The sequence below is a fragment of the Oncorhynchus keta genome, chromosome 7, assembly GCF_023373465.1.
Source record: "Oncorhynchus keta strain PuntledgeMale-10-30-2019 chromosome 7, Oket_V2, whole genome shotgun sequence".
Lineage (NCBI taxonomy): Eukaryota > Metazoa > Chordata > Actinopteri > Salmoniformes > Salmonidae > Oncorhynchus > Oncorhynchus keta.
The window spans coordinates 16,328,180-16,350,277 of NC_068427.1; the positions used below are offsets into that span (position 1 = coordinate 16,328,180).

The following is a 22,098-nucleotide window of genomic DNA, read 5'->3' on the forward strand; positions in this document are numbered from 1 at the left end:
TGGATGTTTCCATGGATACTATGCCTGAGGAAACCAGTCTCCTCGAAGAGTATAGAGATTAATACGTGTCTTTCCCCATCCATGCATGTACATTTGGCTGTTGTACATATTGTACAGCTACAGACGGATCAGATACCATTATCAAAGCATTATGCACATTTCTTCAGAGACATCAGTTAGCTGCCTTCACACAAAAAGCTTCAAATCGAAAATCTGCTGTTGGAATGTCGAAAGCAGTTTCAATTTAAATACATGAGTTCCGACACTAAACTACACATTTCATCACAATGGCTTTGGACAGATCGGACTGACGACCCAATTTCACCCGTAGTGTGATGATTCTTGGCCCTGTAAAAAAAATGGCAGGTGAGGACCAAGGGCCCTTAGTGGAAGACATTTTTATCAAACTCCCCAGACAATAGGGAGGTAAAAAAAAAGTGATAGCTTTCAACAAAATACACAGCGTGATCAACCAACATTGATCATGTTGGAGTATAATATAGAAGGAAAATGACACAATCTTCAAAAGACAGCAGAGGATTGAGAGTATTTCAGATGATGTAACATTGTTCTTGTTTTGCACAGATGTATATCTTTCCTGCATTAAATTGTGAGAGGCGGTGTAAACTGTGTGGCTCCTGTAATCTTTGTATTGCTATGAAACAAGCCAGTGGGCTTTTGGAGGAAGTATTTCATAATCCACCCTCCCGGTGTGCTATGACATTTACTACTTCTAACATATTGGAGGGTGAAGGAAAAACAGAGACAGTATACAGAATAAATGCACATATTTTATTCATTGGCTAACAATAGCAGAAACAGCACTTTTTAAGATACATTTCTCTCTGTGCTCACATCTTATACCCAAGTTGCATTCCCTCTCGTCCTGTGTGTTTCCACAATAAAAACCAGGCTTTGCACTCAGTGAAGCAGCAGTCCGCAAGGAGATACACCTGGCACATTCTATTTACAAAGTTGAAGTAAGAAGTTAGAATTCACCAAATGACTTACATATGGAGAACTAAAGGGACAAGTCAATAGAAAATTGACATAAGTGGAACACTCTCTAGACCTCATTTACAAAACCCTTGTATAAAAAATTCAGAAGAAAAAAACCCACTGATGTGTACCTGTTCGTGCAAACAGATTTCCATGAGTAACATTTAATTTTGACAATGTCTTTGATATACTTGAATGTGATACAAACATTGTGTGTAGTTTTACTGCAATGGCTATTTGCTTGTGATATATACACTGTACACACTAACTGCATATTCAATCAATAAAGGCTAAGGAGGTGGGCGGGAATTACAGTAAATTATTGGATATATTAATTGAACTCTTGTCATGTGTTTTCAAACCCAAAAAGAACAATGCTATGGTGCGATGACAGATACTGGAATCAAAAACACCATTTCTAACCTCAATACAAAAAAAGATAAATTGATCATGTTGGATCCATTTTTTAAATCAAAATCACTAACAAAGGACTGTCCTTATTACAATGCACTGGATTAACATGTCAATATTATTAACATGTTAATCTAGTGCAATGCATTGTAATAGAGACAGACTTTTCTTAGTGCTTTTGATTTTTTTTTTAATGGCCCACAAATGGGTTAGAATGTATTATTTCTGAAACCCAGTCTGCTTTTCAGCACATACTGAGCAACCTCTGACATAATCTCATCACAAGTTGTAGGAAATGCCAACAACACAACATGGCAGTGGTGACCTTGGAACTAGAGACCAAACACATAGAGACTGGCAAATGTCATTACATTGACGAATGCTTACACAATTCGTTGTCAATGCTTTGAATAGACACTGCACGTACCACAGTGAAAGGACCGTACCTGAAAATGTGTATGTCTAACAATGAATTAGAACTAGAAGATTCCTTAGTAATACCAAACAAATGTATGAATGTCCCAAAAATATGTTGAGTGATCAAACGTATACAAGTGTCAGTCACCAATCCATTCCATTGTATTTAGAGCTATTTCCAGTGATAATAGGGATACATACTGTATGAATTTGCTGTTTATTTGTTGACAATGATATTCTGAATACTGATTTTGTATCCCCAAAGGTAAAAATAGGGAAATTGAGGATTGTCTCCATCCTGGGAAAAAAAAAGTGGCTTCATGCACGTATAGTGCAAAATGTCTTATAACTTTCCTTCAGAACGCAGAGGTTGCATGTCTGCAATCATTTTACATATGGCTATAGCCATGGTTATTTACACAGTCTACGACTTACGAAATATATATAAGAAAGTGACATCATATCCGTTGTTGACCTGTTCGGGTCAATCAGTGCATTGCGTGCAAAGTGATAAAACAAAAACAGAAGAAGAATTACATTTCCAAATACTTGTATAAAAATAGACAATTTGAGAAAAATGATATGAGCGTACTGTTCCACCTCAAAACTGCCCGGGAATTATGAAGTATGGATTTTCCATTTATCTTTAAAAAAACATGTTTTTTTTGTTTTGTTTCATGAATACCCATATGCACACAGAAGCCAGTTGAACCTCCCGTTTTGAAAAAGTGCAACAAGCATACATGATCTGCATATTTACATTTAGGGCTGGGGATTGCCAGCGACCTCACTATACGATATTATCACGATACTTAAGTACCGATTCGATCTGTATTGCGATTCAAGACTGCAAAATTGTATTACAATTTAATGTTCCAAACACATTGCTCACTTTTTGTCTGCTGCAGAGAGACAAGAGAGAACATTAGAAAATGAGAGTTGATCAATCATGGAAATAAAAGTGCTGAAAGCATGAAGACTCGCTATTTAAAAAAGAAGAAGATGGAGAACAAGCTATAGGATGAAAAATACCAGAGTTTTGTTCGAAGGGTCAGCCGATAAGCGCCATCCTCGATTTTACAAACCGATACTTGGATATATATCGATATATCATCCAAAATAATTGTTACTATATATTTCCCCCCCCCATCACTGATTTACATAGAGTTGTTGGCAATTTTTCTCAAAGCAAAGACTGAAATTGATAAACAATAAACTAGCTACTGTAGCAACAAGCTGTATTGAGGATATATAAAGATAAAATACCTATTTCTAATGTTAAGGGAAAGCATCTGCATATCTGTATACTGTAGTTTCAAAAGATAGAAATCAGTGTAGAATGCTCAAATTTAACATGAGCGCTATGTGCCAATGCAGCAAACATAGCAATGATTCAACATTTTAAGGGAAAACATGAAGTCATTCAAAACTGGGTGAACGTTGTACGTTTCTCAAGAACTTCAAGGTAGTCGGGATCAATATGAAGCTTGGCTTTCAGTTCCCAGTACTCGCTCCTGTTTGGCTCAACATAAACAGTACTTGGTGCTGTGCAATATAATATTGTCTGTTGTATTCTTTCTGGGTGCATGTATTGGTGTCTGATATCGAAGTCGGACGTATACTGATTTGAGGAATGGGCAGTATGCCTGCAAGGTAAAGCATTGCTGTAAGATGACGGCTTGTCGGGTTCTACATCTCTGTAGTAATACTGATGATTGTCTTGTAAGGGGGACTGTTTGTTGAGTGGCTCTGGAGTGCTAATACTGTATTCAGAGCTTATTGCGTTACTACCCGCCTCTTCACCCAAGTGATTATTCAAAAACGCCCCATTCAACTCATCAAAGTCTCTGTACCCATCCACTGACTTGCTCTGGCTTGGGCTATAGACGGTACTCTTGCATGTGTGTTCTGTGGGAGGGGGGATGTACTCATACACATGCCCTGCAGACGTCCTGACTTTTGGAACGGATCCCTTTTTGTAAAGACCGTACTCCGTGTTCAGCGAACTGATGCACGCGTTCATGGAGTTATTCTGCTCATTTAGAGCCTTCTGACGTCTCTTCTTCACAGCCGCAAACAGTCCTGCAGCGACAAACACTGCAACGATGAACATCAGGAGCAGGGCAAGGATCATAACAGATAGAGGAACACTGTTGACATGTGCGTCGTCGTCTAATGATGTTTCTATGGTGATAGTGCTGCCGGGAATGGTTTCTTCAGAGGGCGGGATCACGGAGGCAAGGGTATCGGAGTTATTGGGACAGAAATTACTTGTCTTAATGTATCGCATATCCTCCCCAAACAGTCTTTTAGGGGAGCCACAGATGACGTTGTTGACAACCGTGCCTGTGCTGAGCTGTTCCAGCCACATCTTCATCTCCACAATTGAACAGCGGCAGTCCCAGGGGTTCTCGAACAAGTCTACCTGCACCAGAGATGTCAGCTGATCCAACACACCACTGACAGGCAGATTGCGGAGGTGATTATTGCGAAGATTTAGTCTGGCCAATTTCAACCCATTAAAGATTTCCCCGGGTAAGGTCTTCAAGAGGTTATTATTCAGGAAGAGCAGCTGAAGGTTGGGGACATGCTGAAAGGTGTTTGACACAATGTCTCGAATGACATTGTATTCTAAATATAAGAACTGCAGGCTCTCCAATCCATAGAACATATCGACTGTGAGGCGGTCGATCAAATTCCCATTCAGGTACAGCCTGCGTAACTGTGTTAAATCCCCAAAGGCTCTGTCATGGATGTGAGCAATCCGATTGTTGCCAAGGTGAAGCAAATCTAATCCAGTTGCTTCAATGAAATCTGATGTCCGCACCACAGGGATATAATTCCCTGTGAGATACATCTTTTTGGGATTGTAGGGTTTGGGATTTAAGTCAGAGATGCGCTCAATCTTTCTCTCTTGGCAGTTGACATTCAGACCGAGGTCTGAAATTTGGAGATTGCAAGTACAGGCAGTAGGACAGTCCAAAGGCACAGGGGATTTGGTTTGATATGAAACGATTTGACCGTAGTTTTGCGGTTTATTGGAGGGGATGCGAGACGTGGGTTTTGACTTTAGTTTGCCTGACTGGCGAGGTCCCTTGGTGGGCCTTGACGAGGACCTTAATATGGCAGAGGATGGGAATGAGGCTGTGACTGAGGCTGGTGTGGTTCTAAAGTATGCATCAGTGGTCTGATGTGCTTGGGGACGCATCTCATACTCTGCAATAGCTCTCCTGGGACACAGTTCTGGTTTAGAGACCTCATCAAGATCTCTCCCATGAAGCCGGAATGGAAACTCACAGACCACATCACCCACTAAAGCGGTGTAGGATATGCTCTCGAGCCAGGCCTTTAGAGCAATCAGCTCACAAGAGCAGTTCCATGGGTTCTCCTCTAGTTGTAATTCCACAACACTGTCCATGTGATCCAAAACACCAGAATATGGCAGCAGTTTCAGTTGATTCCCCCTCAGGTCAAGGTGAGTCAAAGGGACATATTGGAAAATGTTAGTGGGAAGAGTAGAAATTAAGTTGTCATTTAAAATCAGGACCTCCAGATGACGCAGTTTGCTGAAGGCATTTGGCTCAACATGGGTGATGTAATTGTAGTCTAGTTGAAGATATTCCAGACGGTCAAGGCCAACAAAAAAATCTTCCTTCAAGGCATCGATTTTGTTATTGTTGAGATGTAATCTTTTTAATCCCTGAAGTCCATTAAAAGCTCCCGATTCAACTTCGGATATGTCATTGTTGCCCAGATGCAATATTGTAAGCCCATTGTATTCAACAAAGTCATTGGCGGAGAGCCTCTTCAAAAGGTTCCCGGTGAGCAGTAAATTATAGGTTGTGAAGTACACATGGCTTATTTCAGAGAGATCGACAATTCCTCTACTTTCACAGCTTACTGTCAGTATCCCCTCTTTCTCCTCACAGGCACACAATCTTCGGCATATCTCTCCATAATTGTCAAACATTTCAACGATGCCCACCGAGGTAGCCACCGACAATATAATTACAATCCAGAGATGCATTTTCCTGTGTCGATGGCCAAACTCACACTGTTGGGCCGCCGAAGTATGCACTGTCATCTACAGGAAGAAGATATACAGGTCATATGATGAAACATACTTAAACAACTCCATTCTCATGAGTCCTCAAACAGCCTGTAATTATAATGCTCAGGAATAGCACCTGCCCAAGGGTAACTACTGGCTGCCACAGAATGACCCAAACTAAATGAACTAGAATAGAGCAGGACTCTTAATGAAAAAGAATTCACATTAATTACACTCCAGGTACATCCAGTAAGTAGCATAACAACGAGGTGAATAATAAACAAAGTCACACTAATAGCCCATACTTTAGCCCAGTGTGAAAACAAAAACATTCATTATTCAGTTATCTTTTAAAAGTCAGATACAATTAAATAGCCTTGATTTTCAAAAGCCATAATCAAAACAATCAACCTGGACTCAGGGGTAGACGTAACCTAGTCAAACTAAATACGGGACACTGCAATTAGTATGATATGTTACATTTTGTATAGCATGTATTCATTTAGTATGATATGTTAAAAAATGCCATTTGTACAGTATGTTATGAATTTGGGAAAAGTATGATATGTTGTGAATTCTGATTTGTTGTGGCTAACGTTAGCTAGGCTAGGGGTTAATGTTAGGGTTAAGAGTAAGGTTAAAGGGTTGTAAAGTTAGGGGGAAGGGTTAGCTAACATTATAAGTAGTTGCAAAGTAGCTAACAAGTAGTAAGTAGGTGCAAAGTTGCTAAAATTGTCTGTGATGAGATTTGAATGTGCAACCATTAGGTTGCTAGACATTCACGTTATACGCCCACACATCCGAGGTGGCAGGTAGCCTAGTGGTTAGAGCGCTGGGCCAGTAGCTGAAAGGTTGCTAGATTGAATCCCTGAGTTGACAAGGTAAAAATCTGTAGTTCTGCCCCTGAACAAGGCAGTTAACGTACTGTTCCTGGGCCATCATTGTAAATAAGAATTTGTTCTTAACTGAATTGCCTAGTTAAATAAAAGTTCAATTTAAAAAATCCACCCTGAACAATGACCCTCCCTTAAGTGACCTTCTGTCTTATATAACAATACATAACATATCATACTAATTTGAGTATCCTGCGTTTACTTTCACATTGATATGTCTAGTTTATGAGACCAGGCTGAAACAATACGTATATCTAAAGACAAGTATATCTAAAAACAACTATGATGACTATTGCCACAGAAATGTAGCCTCAGCACCAATGCAAACACTGCCACATAGGATGTCTACATCGGATAATCATATTTAGACATTCTTACCTCACTCACTGGTAAATAAGGTTCCTTGTTAGGTATGACAACGTACGTTCCATTGTATGACTTGCAAATGTTCTAAGATGCCTATTTGTTAAGAACAGGTTAGCCGTCAGTAATGCACTAAAGGAGGATACAAATAAACGCTGATCAACCATAACTGCCAAATGCCTTTCTCTTTTCATAACGTGCTGTGCCAGAGGAGACAACGCTATGCCTGGTAACAAAGTTGCTTATTCGGTCTCCCTGGAGGAATGTCTCTCTCTCTCTCTCTCTCTCTCTCTCTCTCTCTCTCTCTCTCTCTCTCTCTCTCTCTCTCTCTCTCTCTCTCTCTCACACACACACACACACGCTATCTCCCCGTCTCCCACTCGCTCACACGCGCGCGCACGCACACACACGCACACAGAGACGAATCCTGTTTTTGTTTTCTTGATCGCACCTGAAAAAACTGCCGTTTGTATGGTGTTACCCTGACTACTACATTTACCATGAACATAACAAGGAATCGTCGGTTGTCACTACACTTAACTTTTATAATATACACGGAGACAACTTCCTTCGCATTTCTTAGCAAATAGCCTGCAATTTAGCCCCTTCAACTAACACGCAACCACCAAGGGGCATAAAATACGACTATATATGACAATCAACCTAAAGATAATAAGCACCTCGACTTTTAACAGTTGCAAGTGTCCTCCACTCACCCACGAACGTCTGATAAATGTAATGTAGTTTAATGCAATACATATATATATATTTTTTAAATTAAATTGAATGGACACATCTTACCCAGTTACAGTTCCAAAAGGCGTTACACTGCATGGATACCGATACTGTCCAAACGTGATCAATAATTAATCGGCTTCCAAGCGTTTCGTGTCGTCGAAAGATGGAGAGTGAGTGAACGCGTTCACCATGTTAAAACGGAGGACCGTTATTATTCACAAAATGGTCAATCTAGCAGGGAAACCGATTACGGTGCGTCTGCTTCGTTTAGAATCAACTGTAACGACATAATGTCTGTCATCAGCACTCTGGAAACAAAACGATACATTTAACTTTTCACATGGAAATCATCCCATTCTCCGAGGTAATAATCCACCCCTCTTCTCCACACCCAAAATATCAAAACGTGAGAAAGAATACACCCCTCAACTAATATAAAAATGGTAGGACTTGCATTGCAACGTATTCAAATCTCCAGTATGCTATTTTAGGCGTCTCACCTTGAACAAGTGTTGACCATGTGATACAGTGATTCACACCTACAAATGATTAGTCTGTTTGTTTTATGTTAATGTGGCCTATTATGAGGGCAGGCTGTGTTTAAAGAGCTTAGTTAACACTGCCTGAAGCCTCCGGTGTCCTGTTGTTGACAACCACCCCTGGAATGAACTGTCACTATTTCTCTTCTCCACAGTATATTCATCCAACTTGGACAGTGACCTAAATTATGTAGTCTTCCCTCAACAGCGTTCATATTATCATCCGGTGCATGAAATATACAATTTCACCCGTGTCATGCATGGGATGCATTTTGAGAGATGAGAATTGAGGTCTGTGAACTGTTTGTAGCATCCAGAAAAAGAACTGATGGAAATGATGTCAGAATGGAACCTTTACAACTATGCCTGTTTATCCAATAATCGCCCATATTAGATGTGTCCAATCATCTGCCCTGGGACAGCATATTGTTTACATGTTAAAATGTTACATTTTTGATCATGATATCAAAGCCAACAACTATTTGGCCTGGGTTGTTCGTCATCGGTTGTTACTACTGGTGCGCCTCATCTGCCTCATCTGCCTCGTCATGTTAGCTTCGCTCTAAACCTTGATCTTCATGAAACCAGACAGTATTCGAGGCAGTCAGAATTACCATGTGTTATACCATGTATTTTTCCACATTTTGTTACTTTACAGCCTTATTGTAAAATGTATTGAAATGTTTTTTTTTTCACCCCTCATCAATCTACACACAATTCCCCATTATGACAAAGCACAAACAGGTTTTTATAAATGTTAGCAAATTTCTTCAAATGTCGTACATAAGTATTCAGACCCTTTACTCAGTACTTCGTTGAAGCACCTTTGGCATTCTTCTTGGGGATGACCGTAAAAGCTTGGCACACCTGTATTTGGGAAGTTTCTCCCATTTTTCTTCCATGTTCGATGAGGGTTCAAGTCCGGGCTCTGGCTGGGCCACTCAAGGACATTCAGAGATTTGTCCCGAAGCCTCTCCTGCGTTGTCTTGGCTGTGTGCTTAAGGTTGTTGTCCTGTTGCAAGGCAAACTTTCACCACAGTCTGAGGTCCTGAGTGCTCTGGAGCAGGTTTTAATCAAGGATCTCTCTGTAGTTTGCTCCACTCATCTTTCCCTCGACCCTGACTAGTCTCCTAGCCCCTGTCGCTGAAAAATATCCCCACAGCATGATGCTGCCACCACCATGCTTCACCATAGGGATGGTGCCAGGTTTCCTCCAGACGTGACGGTTGTCATTCAGGCCAAAGTGTTCAATCTTGGTTTCATCAGAACAGAGAATCTTGTTTCTCATGGTCTGAGAGTCCTTTAGGTGCCTTTTGGCAAACTCCAAGCAGGCTGTCATTCGCCTTTCACTTCCGTCTGGCCACTCTACCATAAAGGCCTGCAGTGCTGCAGAGATGGTTGTCCTTCTGGAAGGTTCTCCCGTCTCCACAGAGGAACTCTAGAGCTCTGTCAGAGTGAACATCGGGTTCTTGGTCACCTCCCTGACCAAGGCCCTTCTCTCCTGATTGCTCAGTTTGACCGGGCGGCAAGTTATAGGAAGAGTCTTGGTGGTTCCAAACTTCTTCCATTTAAGATTGATGGCGGCTACTGTGTTCTTGGGGACCTTCAATGCTGCAGACATTTTTTGTTACCCTTCCCCAGATCCCGGTGCTCTACAGACAATTCCTTCAACTTCATGGCTTGGTTTTTGCTCTGACATGCACTTTCAACTGTGTGACCTTATATACTGTAGACAGGTGTGTGCCTTTCCAAATCATGTCCACTTGGATTTACCAGGGGTGGACTCCAATCAAGTTGTAGAAACATCTCAAGGATGTTCAATGGAAACAGGATCCACCTGAGCTCAATTTCGAGTCTCATAGCAAAGGGTCTGAATACTAAATAAGGCATTTCTGTTTTTTATTTTGAATACATTTGCAAACATATCTAAAAACCTGTTTTCTCTGTGTCATTATGGGGTATTGTGTGTAAATTGATGAGGGATTTAAAAATATATATATTTTAGAATATGGCTGTAACATAACAAAATGTGGAAAAATGGAAAGGGTCTGAAAATGCACTGTGTCTAACATTTTAAAACTACCTTGCGTGTGTTGTGTGTAGCAGCATATGAAGAAAAGTGCTTGGACACCCTCCTGAAGCTAGTGTTGTCTGCTGTCAGTCATGTGGATAACATCTGGTATAATTTTACAGAACTCTGTGGCATGTAGCTGTCCCTCATCATTGCCTGTCTGTGATGAGTTTCACATGAGGAGATAGAAGCGGATTTAATGCTGTATTTTATTTTGAGGTATTGTAGTGCATCCTAATCTTCTGGGTCTGACTGGTGTGCAAAGTGCATAAGGCTTGGGTTTCTATCGGCTTCAGGGATTTGTACTCGGTGTATTGCTTATTGAGAATCCGTAGCATCAGCCAAACCCTGTCATTACTCTACAATCTGTGAATACATTACCATTGATGTTTGTTGTAACATGATAAGAAAAACCATTAGCTTGATTTACAGAATACATTAATGCAGTATTTACACCTCTTAACACACCATTTTCAATGACACTAATTCTTTTGATTTAATATTCATTGTTACACGTGTGTGTGTGTGTCCTTGAGCGCATCTGCGTTTGCGCTGTTGGTTTGTCTTTCCTACAGATAAATCATGTACATCCGAAGAGCAGGAAAAACACACAGTACACTTCTTGAGGCATCGTGAGGCATGGCTTGAGACTGATTTAATATCTTATCAAGTCTTCCATGACACTGAGCACGCTCTGCACCTCCATCTGGGAACACAATGGTTTTCACAGTGAAGAAGAGACACACAAATGACTCTGAAAATGATTGATGACTCATAATCAAGGGTCACATGGTCTGGGATTCACAAGTCAAGCTTCTATTAAACACGTGTTCTGTACTGTTACGTTTAGCGGAAGTTCATGTGGAGCATAAGAAAGTCCCCTTAGCATCATATGATAGTGAACTCTGTGCACCAGTGATGTCAGCTCATTTGCCAAGGCTGCTCTTCATGTAGAATTCCTATGAGAAAGATAACCAAATAGAGACCACACAGAGAGCTTGTAGTAATTATTAATTCGTTCCAAACAGATGTGTGGTGTAAGCTTTGATAACAATAACACATCAACAAAATAATGTGTTGTTCTAAGCAAAGCTCTGATATGAATAATAACAAAGGAAAATATATAGTATTTTCTTGAAATATTTGGACACAGCATGGTGTGTTTGCTGAATTGTTCACACGTACAATTGGCAAAACAGCTTGTAAACTGATTGACATCTCAGAAGGCATAGGTAAGCGGATTCTCTGACTGAGGAGTGCAAGTTTTGCACAGTTTGTTACCCAACGCAGTCAGAAAAGGTGACTCAGCCCACATAAAGCAACTCCAATATTTTTGGCACTGGCTTCCTCTCTGAAAATATAAACTTTTATGTCTCACTGTGAAATAGGAAGAGCTGCCAGTGGGGGTATGAACAAACAAGACCTATAGGTCTATCCCCCAGTGTCTAGCCTCAGGGAACAACATAGCACAATGCACTCATATAACCCTCCCTTAGGGACCTACTGGATGGCTGGACTTCAGCTCTCAACACGAAGGTAAGTACCTCTATGAGGACTATCTACTAGGACTATTTTAGTCTGTTAAATAAATGAACACTGCCAGGTTAACATGTTCCTGTGAGGATGGAGAGAGATTGTGACTATTGTACACCACGGCCTACTTCAACTGTGGAAGATGACTAGTTATGATATACAATAGCGCCCTCTGCTGATATCTTTTTTATTGAATTAAAAAGGTCATTGCAGGTAGCCTGGCTTACTCGACTGCTGGGGAGAGCTGTGACACACTGGTCTGGACAGGAGTCCCTTTGTTGGTGCAACATTTGTGCAAAAATGTATTTTAGCTTTGATCGTTTTTTTCCTGTGGGGTTGAGACCTCATTGTTTGGATTTGAAAATCCAGCAGTTGTATTGGAAAGGGCAGTGCTCAGGGTCTGTGTGTGTTTGAGTGAGAAAGACACAGTAGAGAGCCCATCATTAAAAAACCACAGTGCCCTTCATTATCGACACATCATGCCTACAGCATCAAGGAGCCTTTCCAGACTCTGAAGTCGAAAGACTTTGAGCGGGTGTAAGCCAGATGACATTATAGGGTCATTGTCAGGGGCGGACTGGGACCAGAAATCTTCTCTGGCAGTTCTAACACAGCCATTTTTTTTAATAATGGCCCCCATTTTTAGCCAGATAATGATAATTTGGCTTAAAGCTAGAATCCTTAATTGAAACAATAACAAAGCGTTCAACCCACCTCTGTTTTGGTAAAAAGCTGAGGGATGAGCCTGGAGAAATGTAACCAAACTCAAATTCATAGACAGAGATTTGGATGCAAGGACTGGCCATCCAGTTGAACTAAACACATGAGGCATTTAGAAGTTATATTATTTAAAAATCCATGGGTATATATCATTCATTTATTAGTCCAAAAAATGATGTAGTAATTAAGGATTCTAGCTTTAAAAAAAATCGAAGTTAGACAGGCCCACTGGGCTAAAAATGGACAAGCCCATCTGGCATTTTTCCGAAATTCCAGATGGGCAGTCCGCTGCTGGTCATTGTACATACACAGACAGACGGACGGACGGACGAACGGACGGACGGACGGACGGACGGACGGACGGACGGACGGACGGACGGACGGACAGACAGACAGACAGACAGACAGACAGACAGACAGACAGACAGACAGACAGACAGACAGAATATCAACATACAATGTGTCACTAAATAATAGTGACACATTGTGAAAGGGTTCTAGGCTGAAAGTAAATTGATGTCGCTAACATTTTAGTCAGTATGAGTGACAATTGTGTAAAATAATCTGATTTAATTGGTCATCCAGATTTATATCAGAAGATTTATATCAGGAAAACAGTCCAGAGTACATGTGGTTCCAAGTATAACCACAGTGTGGCAGTGTTAAACCCTCAAAAAAGGCTATTCTCAGGTTGGTATTGTCTGTGTGGCGCTTCACAGGTAAAGAAACAACACTTGTGGCTTGAGAAGTCCGAGTATTACTTATTTGATATTTGTTGACAAAAACATGTAACCAAACGCCTGTTATTTTTTTCTCTCTTCAAAAAATACTTGTTTTCTGTTCGGTTCACCACTTACTCAGCTCGTTATTGATGTGTAAAGTCATAACATGTTTTCTAAAGTCAATTGCTGTATAGTGTCTGCATGTGCAGAGATAACAGTAGAGCTTCCTTTCACCTTAATTGAAAACTATGCTCACCTTATCTCTGTCTCACATGCTGACAATACTCTCATGCCCAATAACAACATTTTGTCTTTGGTAGAGAGATGAAAAACGTACCAAAAATAAATACCTTTCGTACATTATTCAGTTGAATACAGTTCAAAGGATACCCATTAATCTAACAATAAATACATAAAAAATGTTGCATTTGGAGAATGTGCGTTTTGCATGCTCCGTATCTCCTAGCCATTTCAAATATCTATGTTGTAAAATAGTTGCTATTGAGCACAATATTGGGAGTTGGGAAATTTAAATTACAGAAAGCTGAGAGCAGCTGTGCTTCCCCACAATTGCATTTAGACATTTTATACAATCCGAACACATTTTTTCTCTCCTGGAACACAGATGGGCGAGGGGAAGTGATAGTAGCTTGCCCATGAGGTTAATGCACTTTATTGTTTGACCAAATTGTGGTTTCAGTTGGCCAAAAGACAGGACGTGACCAATGTAGAATGTGCAGCTCGCACCGATGCGACCAATTTAAAAGGTAACTCGCACAGCCAAGTCAAAGGGTCGCAAAATGTGACTGGATGGTTACAGTCTGGAGCCCTGGATCAGACTATCAATTGTCAATTACGGATACAATTACAAATACAATAAGTAGGCTATGGCCAGATAGGCACACCCCCCCCTAGGCTACTCCCACCCCTCACCGGTGTCGATTACACTGGGATCATTCACATACACTACATACACCCACCCACATAAAACACACACACAGACCAACACAACACAAACACACCTACCGGTGGAGGCTGCTGAGGTAATGGAAGCCATGTGTTTGATGTATTTGATACCAATCCACTTATTCTGCTCCAGCCATTACCAAGAGCCCATCCTCCCCAATTAAGATGCCACCAACCTCCTGTGACGCAAATCAAATCAAAGTGAATTTGTCACGTGTGCCGAATACAACAGGTGTAGGTAGACCTTACAGTGAAATGCTCACTTACAGGCTCTAACCAATAGTGCAAACAAAGGTATTAGGTGAACAATAGGTAGGTAAAGAAATAAAACAACAGTAAAAAGATAGGCTATATACACTAGCGAGGCTATAAAAGTAGCGAGGCTACATACAGACACTGGTAAGTCAGGATGATTGAGGTAGTATGTAGATGTAGATATGGTTAATGTGACTGCATATATGATAAACAGAGAGTAGCAGCAGCATTACACACACGCACGCACGCACGCACACTCACACACACACTTTTACACTCATCATTTGCTGCTGCTACTCTGTTCTCTATTTTACTGTTATTATTATCTATCCTTATGCCTAGTCACATTACACTGCCTTTATGTACATATCTACCTCAAATACCTTGATCTGGTACTGGTACTCCCTGTATATAGCTTCATTCTTGTGTATTTTATTTTATTCTTCCAATATTCAAATGTTTCTATTTTTAAATCCTGCGTTGTTGGGAAGGGCTCGAATGCAAGTATTTTACGGTAAAGTCTACACCAATTGCGACTCCTGAGTGGCGCAGCGGTCTAAGGCACTGCATCTCAGTGCTTGAGGCGTCACTACAGACACCCTGGTTTGACTCCAGGCTATATCACAACCGCCCATGATTGGGAGTCCCATAGGGCGGCGCACAATTGGCCCAGCGTCGTCTGGGTTTGGCCGGGATAGGCCGTCATTGTAAATAAGAATTTGTTCTTAACCGACTTGCCTCGTTAAATAAAGGTTCAATTTAAAAAATGTATTTGGTGCATGTGACAAATTTGATTTGATAAGGGGTGTACTGGCAAATAAGGGACAGTTTTCTTTTACAGGTTACAAAGTGAATTATGTCAGAAGAAGGTAATACAGGCAATTAGCATAGCAACTGTGACAATCTGTATGCTTCTGTCTGCTGTTAGTAGAGTTGGTGCATAGAGTATCAGTCAGTGGAGGCTACTGATGGGAGGACGGCTCATAATAATGGCTGAAACGGCAAGAATGGAAGGGCATCAAACACCTTTAAAACGTGTTTGATACCATTCCACCAACTCCACTCCAGCATTTACCACGAGCCCGTCCTGCCCAATTAAGGTGCCACTGACCTCCTGTGATATCAGCACCACCCACTGTGGTGGCACCGTGTACTACACTGGTGTAGATGACAACTGTGGCTCCTGGAGGAGCAGGTCACAACAAAATCTGAGGAGTGAGGTGACTAGAGGATGGCTAAACTGATGTGACACCAGTGTGCTGCGAGACTAGCTTTCTTTAGCAGTGTCTCTTTAATTCCAGAGAGCTCTGGATGGAGGCATTGGGGACCGCACACAACAGGCCGGTGATTACAGCCCCGGCGTTCAAACGCAGGTGTCTATGATGTTGCCATGGCAACACGGTAACACACATCACTTTTATGACAGCGTTTGCTCTCCATCTGAACCTGAGGACTTCACAATATCATAATTTAATAAGAGCACTATTATGAAGCTCTATTAGAGGTTCAGACCATGCCGTATAGTTTTTTGTTGTTTACCAGTTCCGGTTCAATCATATTTCATTTAATCTTAGACAGAGACCAATTTATCTTGTGGATTTTTGTTACTTGCTTGGTTTATCCAGAAAAGTTTATCCACTGTGTGTGCATGTGTGCGTATGTGTATGTATGTGTGTGTGTGTGTATATGTATATGTATATGTATATATAGATGTGTGTGTGTGTGTGTGTTCACGTGCGTGCCTGTGTATTTGGTTCAGCTTGGTGTTATGTTCTCGTTACGCTCCAGTGATACTCAGTCAACTGACCATCTCCTCACCTCCTCTCCTTTCCTCCCACGTGGATTTTGTTATAAAACAGGGTGGAAATCAGGCTGAGCCGACATAAACAGAATAGATATTTATTTCACGTTTATCAGACCATTCACCATCGAAGCAGTTATGGAGTTGCTTTCATTTTCACATCATAGATGTTCAGCCTGAGGCATTTCCCAGAGTAATATGTGATGGCAGACAGGACTCAGACAGTTGTACATCACCAATACTGTTATGTGTGTTCTCCACATAAAACCAATGGAACTAAGGCATTTTTTGAGGTAGTATTTCACTAACCCCATTAACATGGGTTCTGGCTGCCATGCACAATGACACATCCAATATTTAAATTAAATATGCATGTATGCATGAAAGTATGTTCATGTAGAGCTACAGTTCTCACTATGTAACAGTCGCGATGAAAAGGAGAAAGTGAGTCTGTACTGCATGTTTAATTTTAAATTCAAAGGATAAGGGGATAATTACTTGCCATCAGAGTGTGTGAAAGAGGAGATAAGGACCGCCAAAAATAGATGATGAAGAATTGTCTCTGTGTTACATCCTAGTGGGGTGAGAATGGGAATGAAAACAGTTTGAGAACATTATTCACTGGCAAATAAGATTCCAAATATATTTGCAACTCTCCGACTGTTACTGCCTTGTACAGTTTGTGTTAGTTTAGAAATGGAAGGCCTGCAAACTTCAAGTATTCTATGAGATAATGAAGGATCTGATGGAAAATGACAATGTTGTGGTTAAAGACGCAAGAGCAATCTACTTCTCTACCCTGATCTCTGAGAACTCCCACAACTTAAATTGTGTTTAAGACAATTGACCGTGTTCTTGTTCCCCCCCCCCCAACAGTAATACTCTCGCATCCCCTGATCTCTGTGAACAGGTTTTACGGTTCTTTACAGAGAAGATATAATATTTTAGATCCCAAATTGACAGTAACCGACAACATACCAGCATTCCTGATCAGGAGACACTTGAGGCAACTTCTCTGAGACTGTCAACTACTTCCTTTTCCTCATTTGAGCAAATATCCTTTGAGTCCCTCCTTGATACTGTAGCTCACATGAAGACCTCCTCCTGCTCCTTGGGCATGATCCCTACTAGACTACTAAAAGAGGTTATGCCTACTGTTGGCCCCAACATTCTGTCTATTGTAAATATCTCCCTGACCTCTGACTCCTTTCCAGCCTATTATAAAACCGCTCTGGTCCAACCTCTCCTTAAAAACCCCAGTCTAGACGCCTCCTCACTGAGTAATTATAGATCTATCTCTTTTAGAAAAAGTTGTTTTCAAGCAATTGGTGGATTGAGTATGAACAACTTATTTGAACAGTTCCAGTTGGGCTTCCACTCACTTCACAGCATGGAATCTGCTTGATTGAAAGTCAGTAATGACAATTGTGTTGGCTGCTGATGCTGGTTAATGCTATACTCTAGTTATTTTGATCCCAGTGCCACATTTGATACTATTGATTATATCTTCCTTGTTGACCAGCTGGAGAGGTGGGTGGAAACTCTGTCGTTGCCCTCGACTAGTTCAGGTCATATCTACGTGGCACATGTTTCTCAGTGAGCGTGTGTGGTTTGGTATCGTCCCCAGCACCTAATCACTATGGTGTCCCTCAGGGATCAATTCTGGGCCCCATCCTTTTCCCCTGTATATGCTTCCTCTTGGCGACATCATCCATAATCATAACATTCCGTTTCACTGCAACGTGGATGACACACAGCTTTATTTACCAATCAGACCAAGTGACCAAGCTAGCCTAGCTACCCATCACAAGTGTCTTGCTGACATCAACTTTTGGATGTCTGACAATTTTCTCCAGCTCAATGATAAGAAATCAGAGGTTGTATTATTTGGTCGCCACCTTGCTAGAACCCAGACTGTAAATAACCCTGGTCATTTGTCCACCAATGTAAGGCCCATGGCCAGAAACCTTGAGGTCTTCTTTGACTCTGACCTAAACCTTAAACTGCATGTAAAGAAGGTTGTCCTGACCTGCTGTTATGATCTAAGAAATATAGCTAAAGTCATGTATTTTATTTCAGTCACTGGTCTGGAGAAAGTTATACACGCTTTATTTCCTGTAACTCTTTGTTTCAGTCAGAAATAACTCCATCATCTACAGTCAGTTCAAAATGCTGTAGCTCAGCTTTTAACAGGCACTAGAAAATGTAACCATATCACACCTGTTTTAGCTTCTCTACACTGGCCACCAGTCACTTTTAGAATAGATTTTAGTCACATTTAAGGCTAGGCTTGGTTTAGCCCCATCCTATATCTCCGATATTTTATCCTCCTACGAGTCAGGATGCAGCCTGAGATCCTCTGGCAGGGCACTGTTGACCATTCCAAAGTCTAGTTTGAAAACGAAAGGAGACCGGGCATTTTTCCATTAGGGAAAATGTTCCATTCCAAAGCACCTAGACTTTGGAACGGTCTTCCAGAGGCTTGCAGATTCAGTGTCTCTTTTAAAATCCCTGCCGAAGACACCTTTATAAAGAGGCTTTTAATGCATGATTTCAATGTATGACTTTAATTAGCTATGTTGTTTCATTCTCCTTTCTTCTGTATTTGTTAGTACTTTTATTGTATTTTATTGTATTATTTTATAATGTGAAACGCTTTGTTACTTGTATTGAAAAGCTCTATACAAATAAAGTTATTGTCCAAAAATAAATAAGTTTATTGGTCGCATACACAGTTTATCAGACGTGTTACTAGCTCCCTAACAGTGCAGTAAAATGTCAAACAAGTACACAAATAATAAATAAATGTCACGCCCTGGTCGAAGTATTTTGTGTTTATCTTTATGTATTGGGTCAGGCCAGGGTGTGGCATGGGGTTTTTGTATTGTGGTGTGTTTTGTCTTGGGGTTTTGGTGTGTATATATTCGGATTGTAGCTAGTGGGGTGATCTAGCAAAGTCTATGGCTGTCTGGAGTGGTTCTCAATCAGAGGCAGGTGTTTATCGTTGTCTCTGATTGGGAACCATATTTAGGCAGCCATATTCTTTGAGTTTGTCGTGGGTGATTGTCCTTAGTGTCTTTGTTCCTGTCGCTGTGTTAGTTGACAAGTATAGGCTGTTTCGGTTTTCGTTACGTTTATTGTTTTGTAGTGTTTGTGTTATTTCGTGTTTATGTTTGTTTGATTAAACATGGATCGCAATCTACATGCTGCGTTTTGGTCCGATTCTCCTTCACCATATGAAAACCGTTACAGAATCACCCACCACAAACGGACCAAGCAGCGTGTCAACAGGCAGGAGCCACAGGAGAAGCAACAAAGGCAGCAACAGCGGCACAATAAAGATTTCTGGACTTGGGAGGAAATCCTAAATGGAGCAGGACCCTGGGCTCAGCCTGGAGAATATCGCCGCCCCAAGGAAGAACTGGAGGCGGGGAGAGCGGAGAGGCGCCGGTATGAGGAGGCAGCACGGCGACTCGGAAGGAAGCCTGAGAGTCAGCCCCAAAAATTTCTTGGGGGGGGGGGGCTCAGGGAGAGTGTGGCAGAGTCAGGAGTCAGACCTGAGCCAACTCTCCCTGTTTATCGTGAGGAGCCAAGGAGGAGACCAGAACCAGAGCCGGTGTTGGAGGTGAGCGAAGCAGAGACTGTGAAGGGTGAAGGAGTTAATGGGGAAATTGGAGGAGAGAGAAATTAGGGAGTTGCTGTGTTGGTGCTTTTTGCATGGAATTCGCCCGACGGAACGTGTCGGGATTTGATGGCACCTGGGTCAGCGCTCCATACTCGTCCTGAGGTGCGTGTTAGTCGGCCAGTGAAGTTGGTGCCAGCCTCACGCATCAGGCCTCCTGTGCACATCCCTAGCCTTGCACGTCCTGTGCCAGCACTGCTCTCAAGATCTCCAGTACGCCTTCACGGTCTAGCCCATCCTGTGCCACCTCCACACACCAGCCCTCCGGTAGCAGCTCCCTGCACCAGGCTTCCTGTGCGTGTCCTCGGTTCAGTTCCACCAGTGCCAGCACCACGCATCAGGCTTATAGTGCGCCTCGCCTCTCCAGCGCTGTCGGAGTCTCCCGCCTGTCTAGCGCTATCAGAACCTTTCTCCTCTCCAGCGCTGCCGGAGTCTCCTGCCTGTTCAGCGCAGGCAGAGCCTTTCTCCTCTCCTGCGCTGCCGGAGTCTCCCGCCTGTTCAGCGCAGCTAGAGCCTTCTTCCTCTACAGCGCTGCTGGAGTCTCCTGTCTGTTCAGCGCAGCCGGAGCTGTCAGCCTGTATGGAGCAGCCAGAGCTGCCAGCCTGTATGGAGCAGCCAGAGCTGCCAGCCTGTATGGAGCAGCCAGAGCTGCCAGCCTGTATGGAGCAGCCAGAGCTGTCAGTCTGCATGGAGCAGCCAGAATTGTCAGTCTGCAAGGAGCTGCCAGTCTGCAATGTGCTGCCAGCCTGCATGGAGCAGCCAGAGCTGCCAGCCTGCATGGAGCAGTCAGAGCTGTCAGTCTGCATGGAGCAGTCAGAGCTGTCAGTCTGCATGGAGCAGTCAGAGCTGTCAGTCTGCATGAAGCAGCCAGATCTGCCAGTCTGCAAAGAGCTGTCAGTCTGCAAGGAGCTGTCAGTCTGCAAGGAGCCGCCAGTCTGCCCAGCGCCGCCAGTGCCGCCAGTCTGCCCAGCGCTGCCAGTCTGCCCAGCGCCGCCAGTGCCGCCAGTCTGCCCAGCGCCGCCAGTGCCGCCAGTCTGCCCAGCGCCGCCAGTCTGCCTAGCCCCGCCAGTCTGCCCAGCGCTGCCAGTCTGCCCAGCGTCGCCAGTCTGTCAGGATCAGTTAGATCCGCCAGTCTGCCAGGATCCACCAGTCAGCCAGGATCCGCCAGAAGTGCCAGTCAGCCAGGATCCGCCAGAGGTGCCAGTCGGCCAGGATCTGCCAGTCGGCCAGGATCCGCCAGTCAGCCAGGATCTGCCAGATCCGCTAGTCAGCCAGGATCCGCCAGTCAGCCAGGATCTGCCAGTCAGCCAGGATCTGCCGGAACCACCAGCCAGCCAGGATCTGGTAGATCCATCAACCTGCCTGAGCTTCCTCTCACTCCTGAGCTTCCTCTCACTCCTGAGCTTCCTCTCACTCCCGAGCTTCCTCTCACTCCCGGGCTTCCTCTCACTCCCGAGCTTCCTCTCACTCCCGAGCTTCCTCTCACTCCCGAGCTTTCTCTCACTCCCGAGCTTTCTCTCACTCCCGAGCTTTCTCTCACTCCCGAGCTTCCCCTCGGTCCCGATCTGCTCCTCAGTCCAGTGGGGTTCTGGGTGAGGACTACTAGGCCATGGTTGGCGGCGAGGGTGGACTATCCAGGGACGCGAGGAGAGGGGACTAAGACATTGACTGAGTGGGGTCCACGTCCCGCGCCGGAGCCGCCACCATGAACAGACGCCCACCCGGACCCTCCCTATTGTTTTGAGGTGCGTTCGGGAGTCCGCACCTTAGGGGGGTTCTGTCACGCCCTGGCCAAAGTATTTTGTGTTTATCTTTATGTATTGGGTCAGGCCAGGGTGTGGCATGGGGTTTTTGTATTGTGGTGTGTTTTGTCTTGGGGTTTTGGTGTGTATATATTGGGATTGTAGCTAGTGGGGTGATCTAGCAACGTCTATGGC

General features: G+C 43.0%; 1 protein-coding gene across 2 annotated transcripts; it reads right to left on the bottom strand.

Annotated features, from left to right (window-relative positions):
* Window positions 1-771: 771 nt before the first annotated feature.
* LOC118386084 (SLIT and NTRK-like protein 5) lies at window positions 772-8,334 on the bottom strand. Of its 2 annotated transcripts, none has more exons than XM_035773486.1 (2): window positions 7,936-8,334; window positions 772-5,911 (listed from the first exon to the last, which is right to left on the bottom strand). In XM_035773486.1, exons 1-2 carry the CDS (start codon window positions 7,966-7,968, stop codon window positions 3,251-3,253), a joined length of 2,694 nt encoding a protein of 897 aa, XP_035629379.1. In that variant the 5' UTR covers window positions 7,969-8,334; the 3' UTR covers window positions 772-3,250. The 2 variants fall into 2 exon arrangements, with proteins under 2 accessions (XP_035629379.1, XP_035629380.1); XM_035773487.2 differs by having other exon boundaries at window positions 7,150-8,334.
* Window positions 8,335-22,098: the final 13,764 nt, after the last annotated feature.

Excerpts from the sequence above, each read along its gene's own strand:
- LOC118386084 (XM_035773486.1), bottom strand. The coding sequence starts at position 7,968 with ATGCAGTGTAACGCCTTTTGGAACTGTAACTGG. Across the intron at positions 5,912-7,935 it reads CCTTTTGGAACTGTAACTGG|ATGACAGTGCATACTTCGGC; the intron begins GTAAGATGTGTC and ends TTCTTCCTGTAG.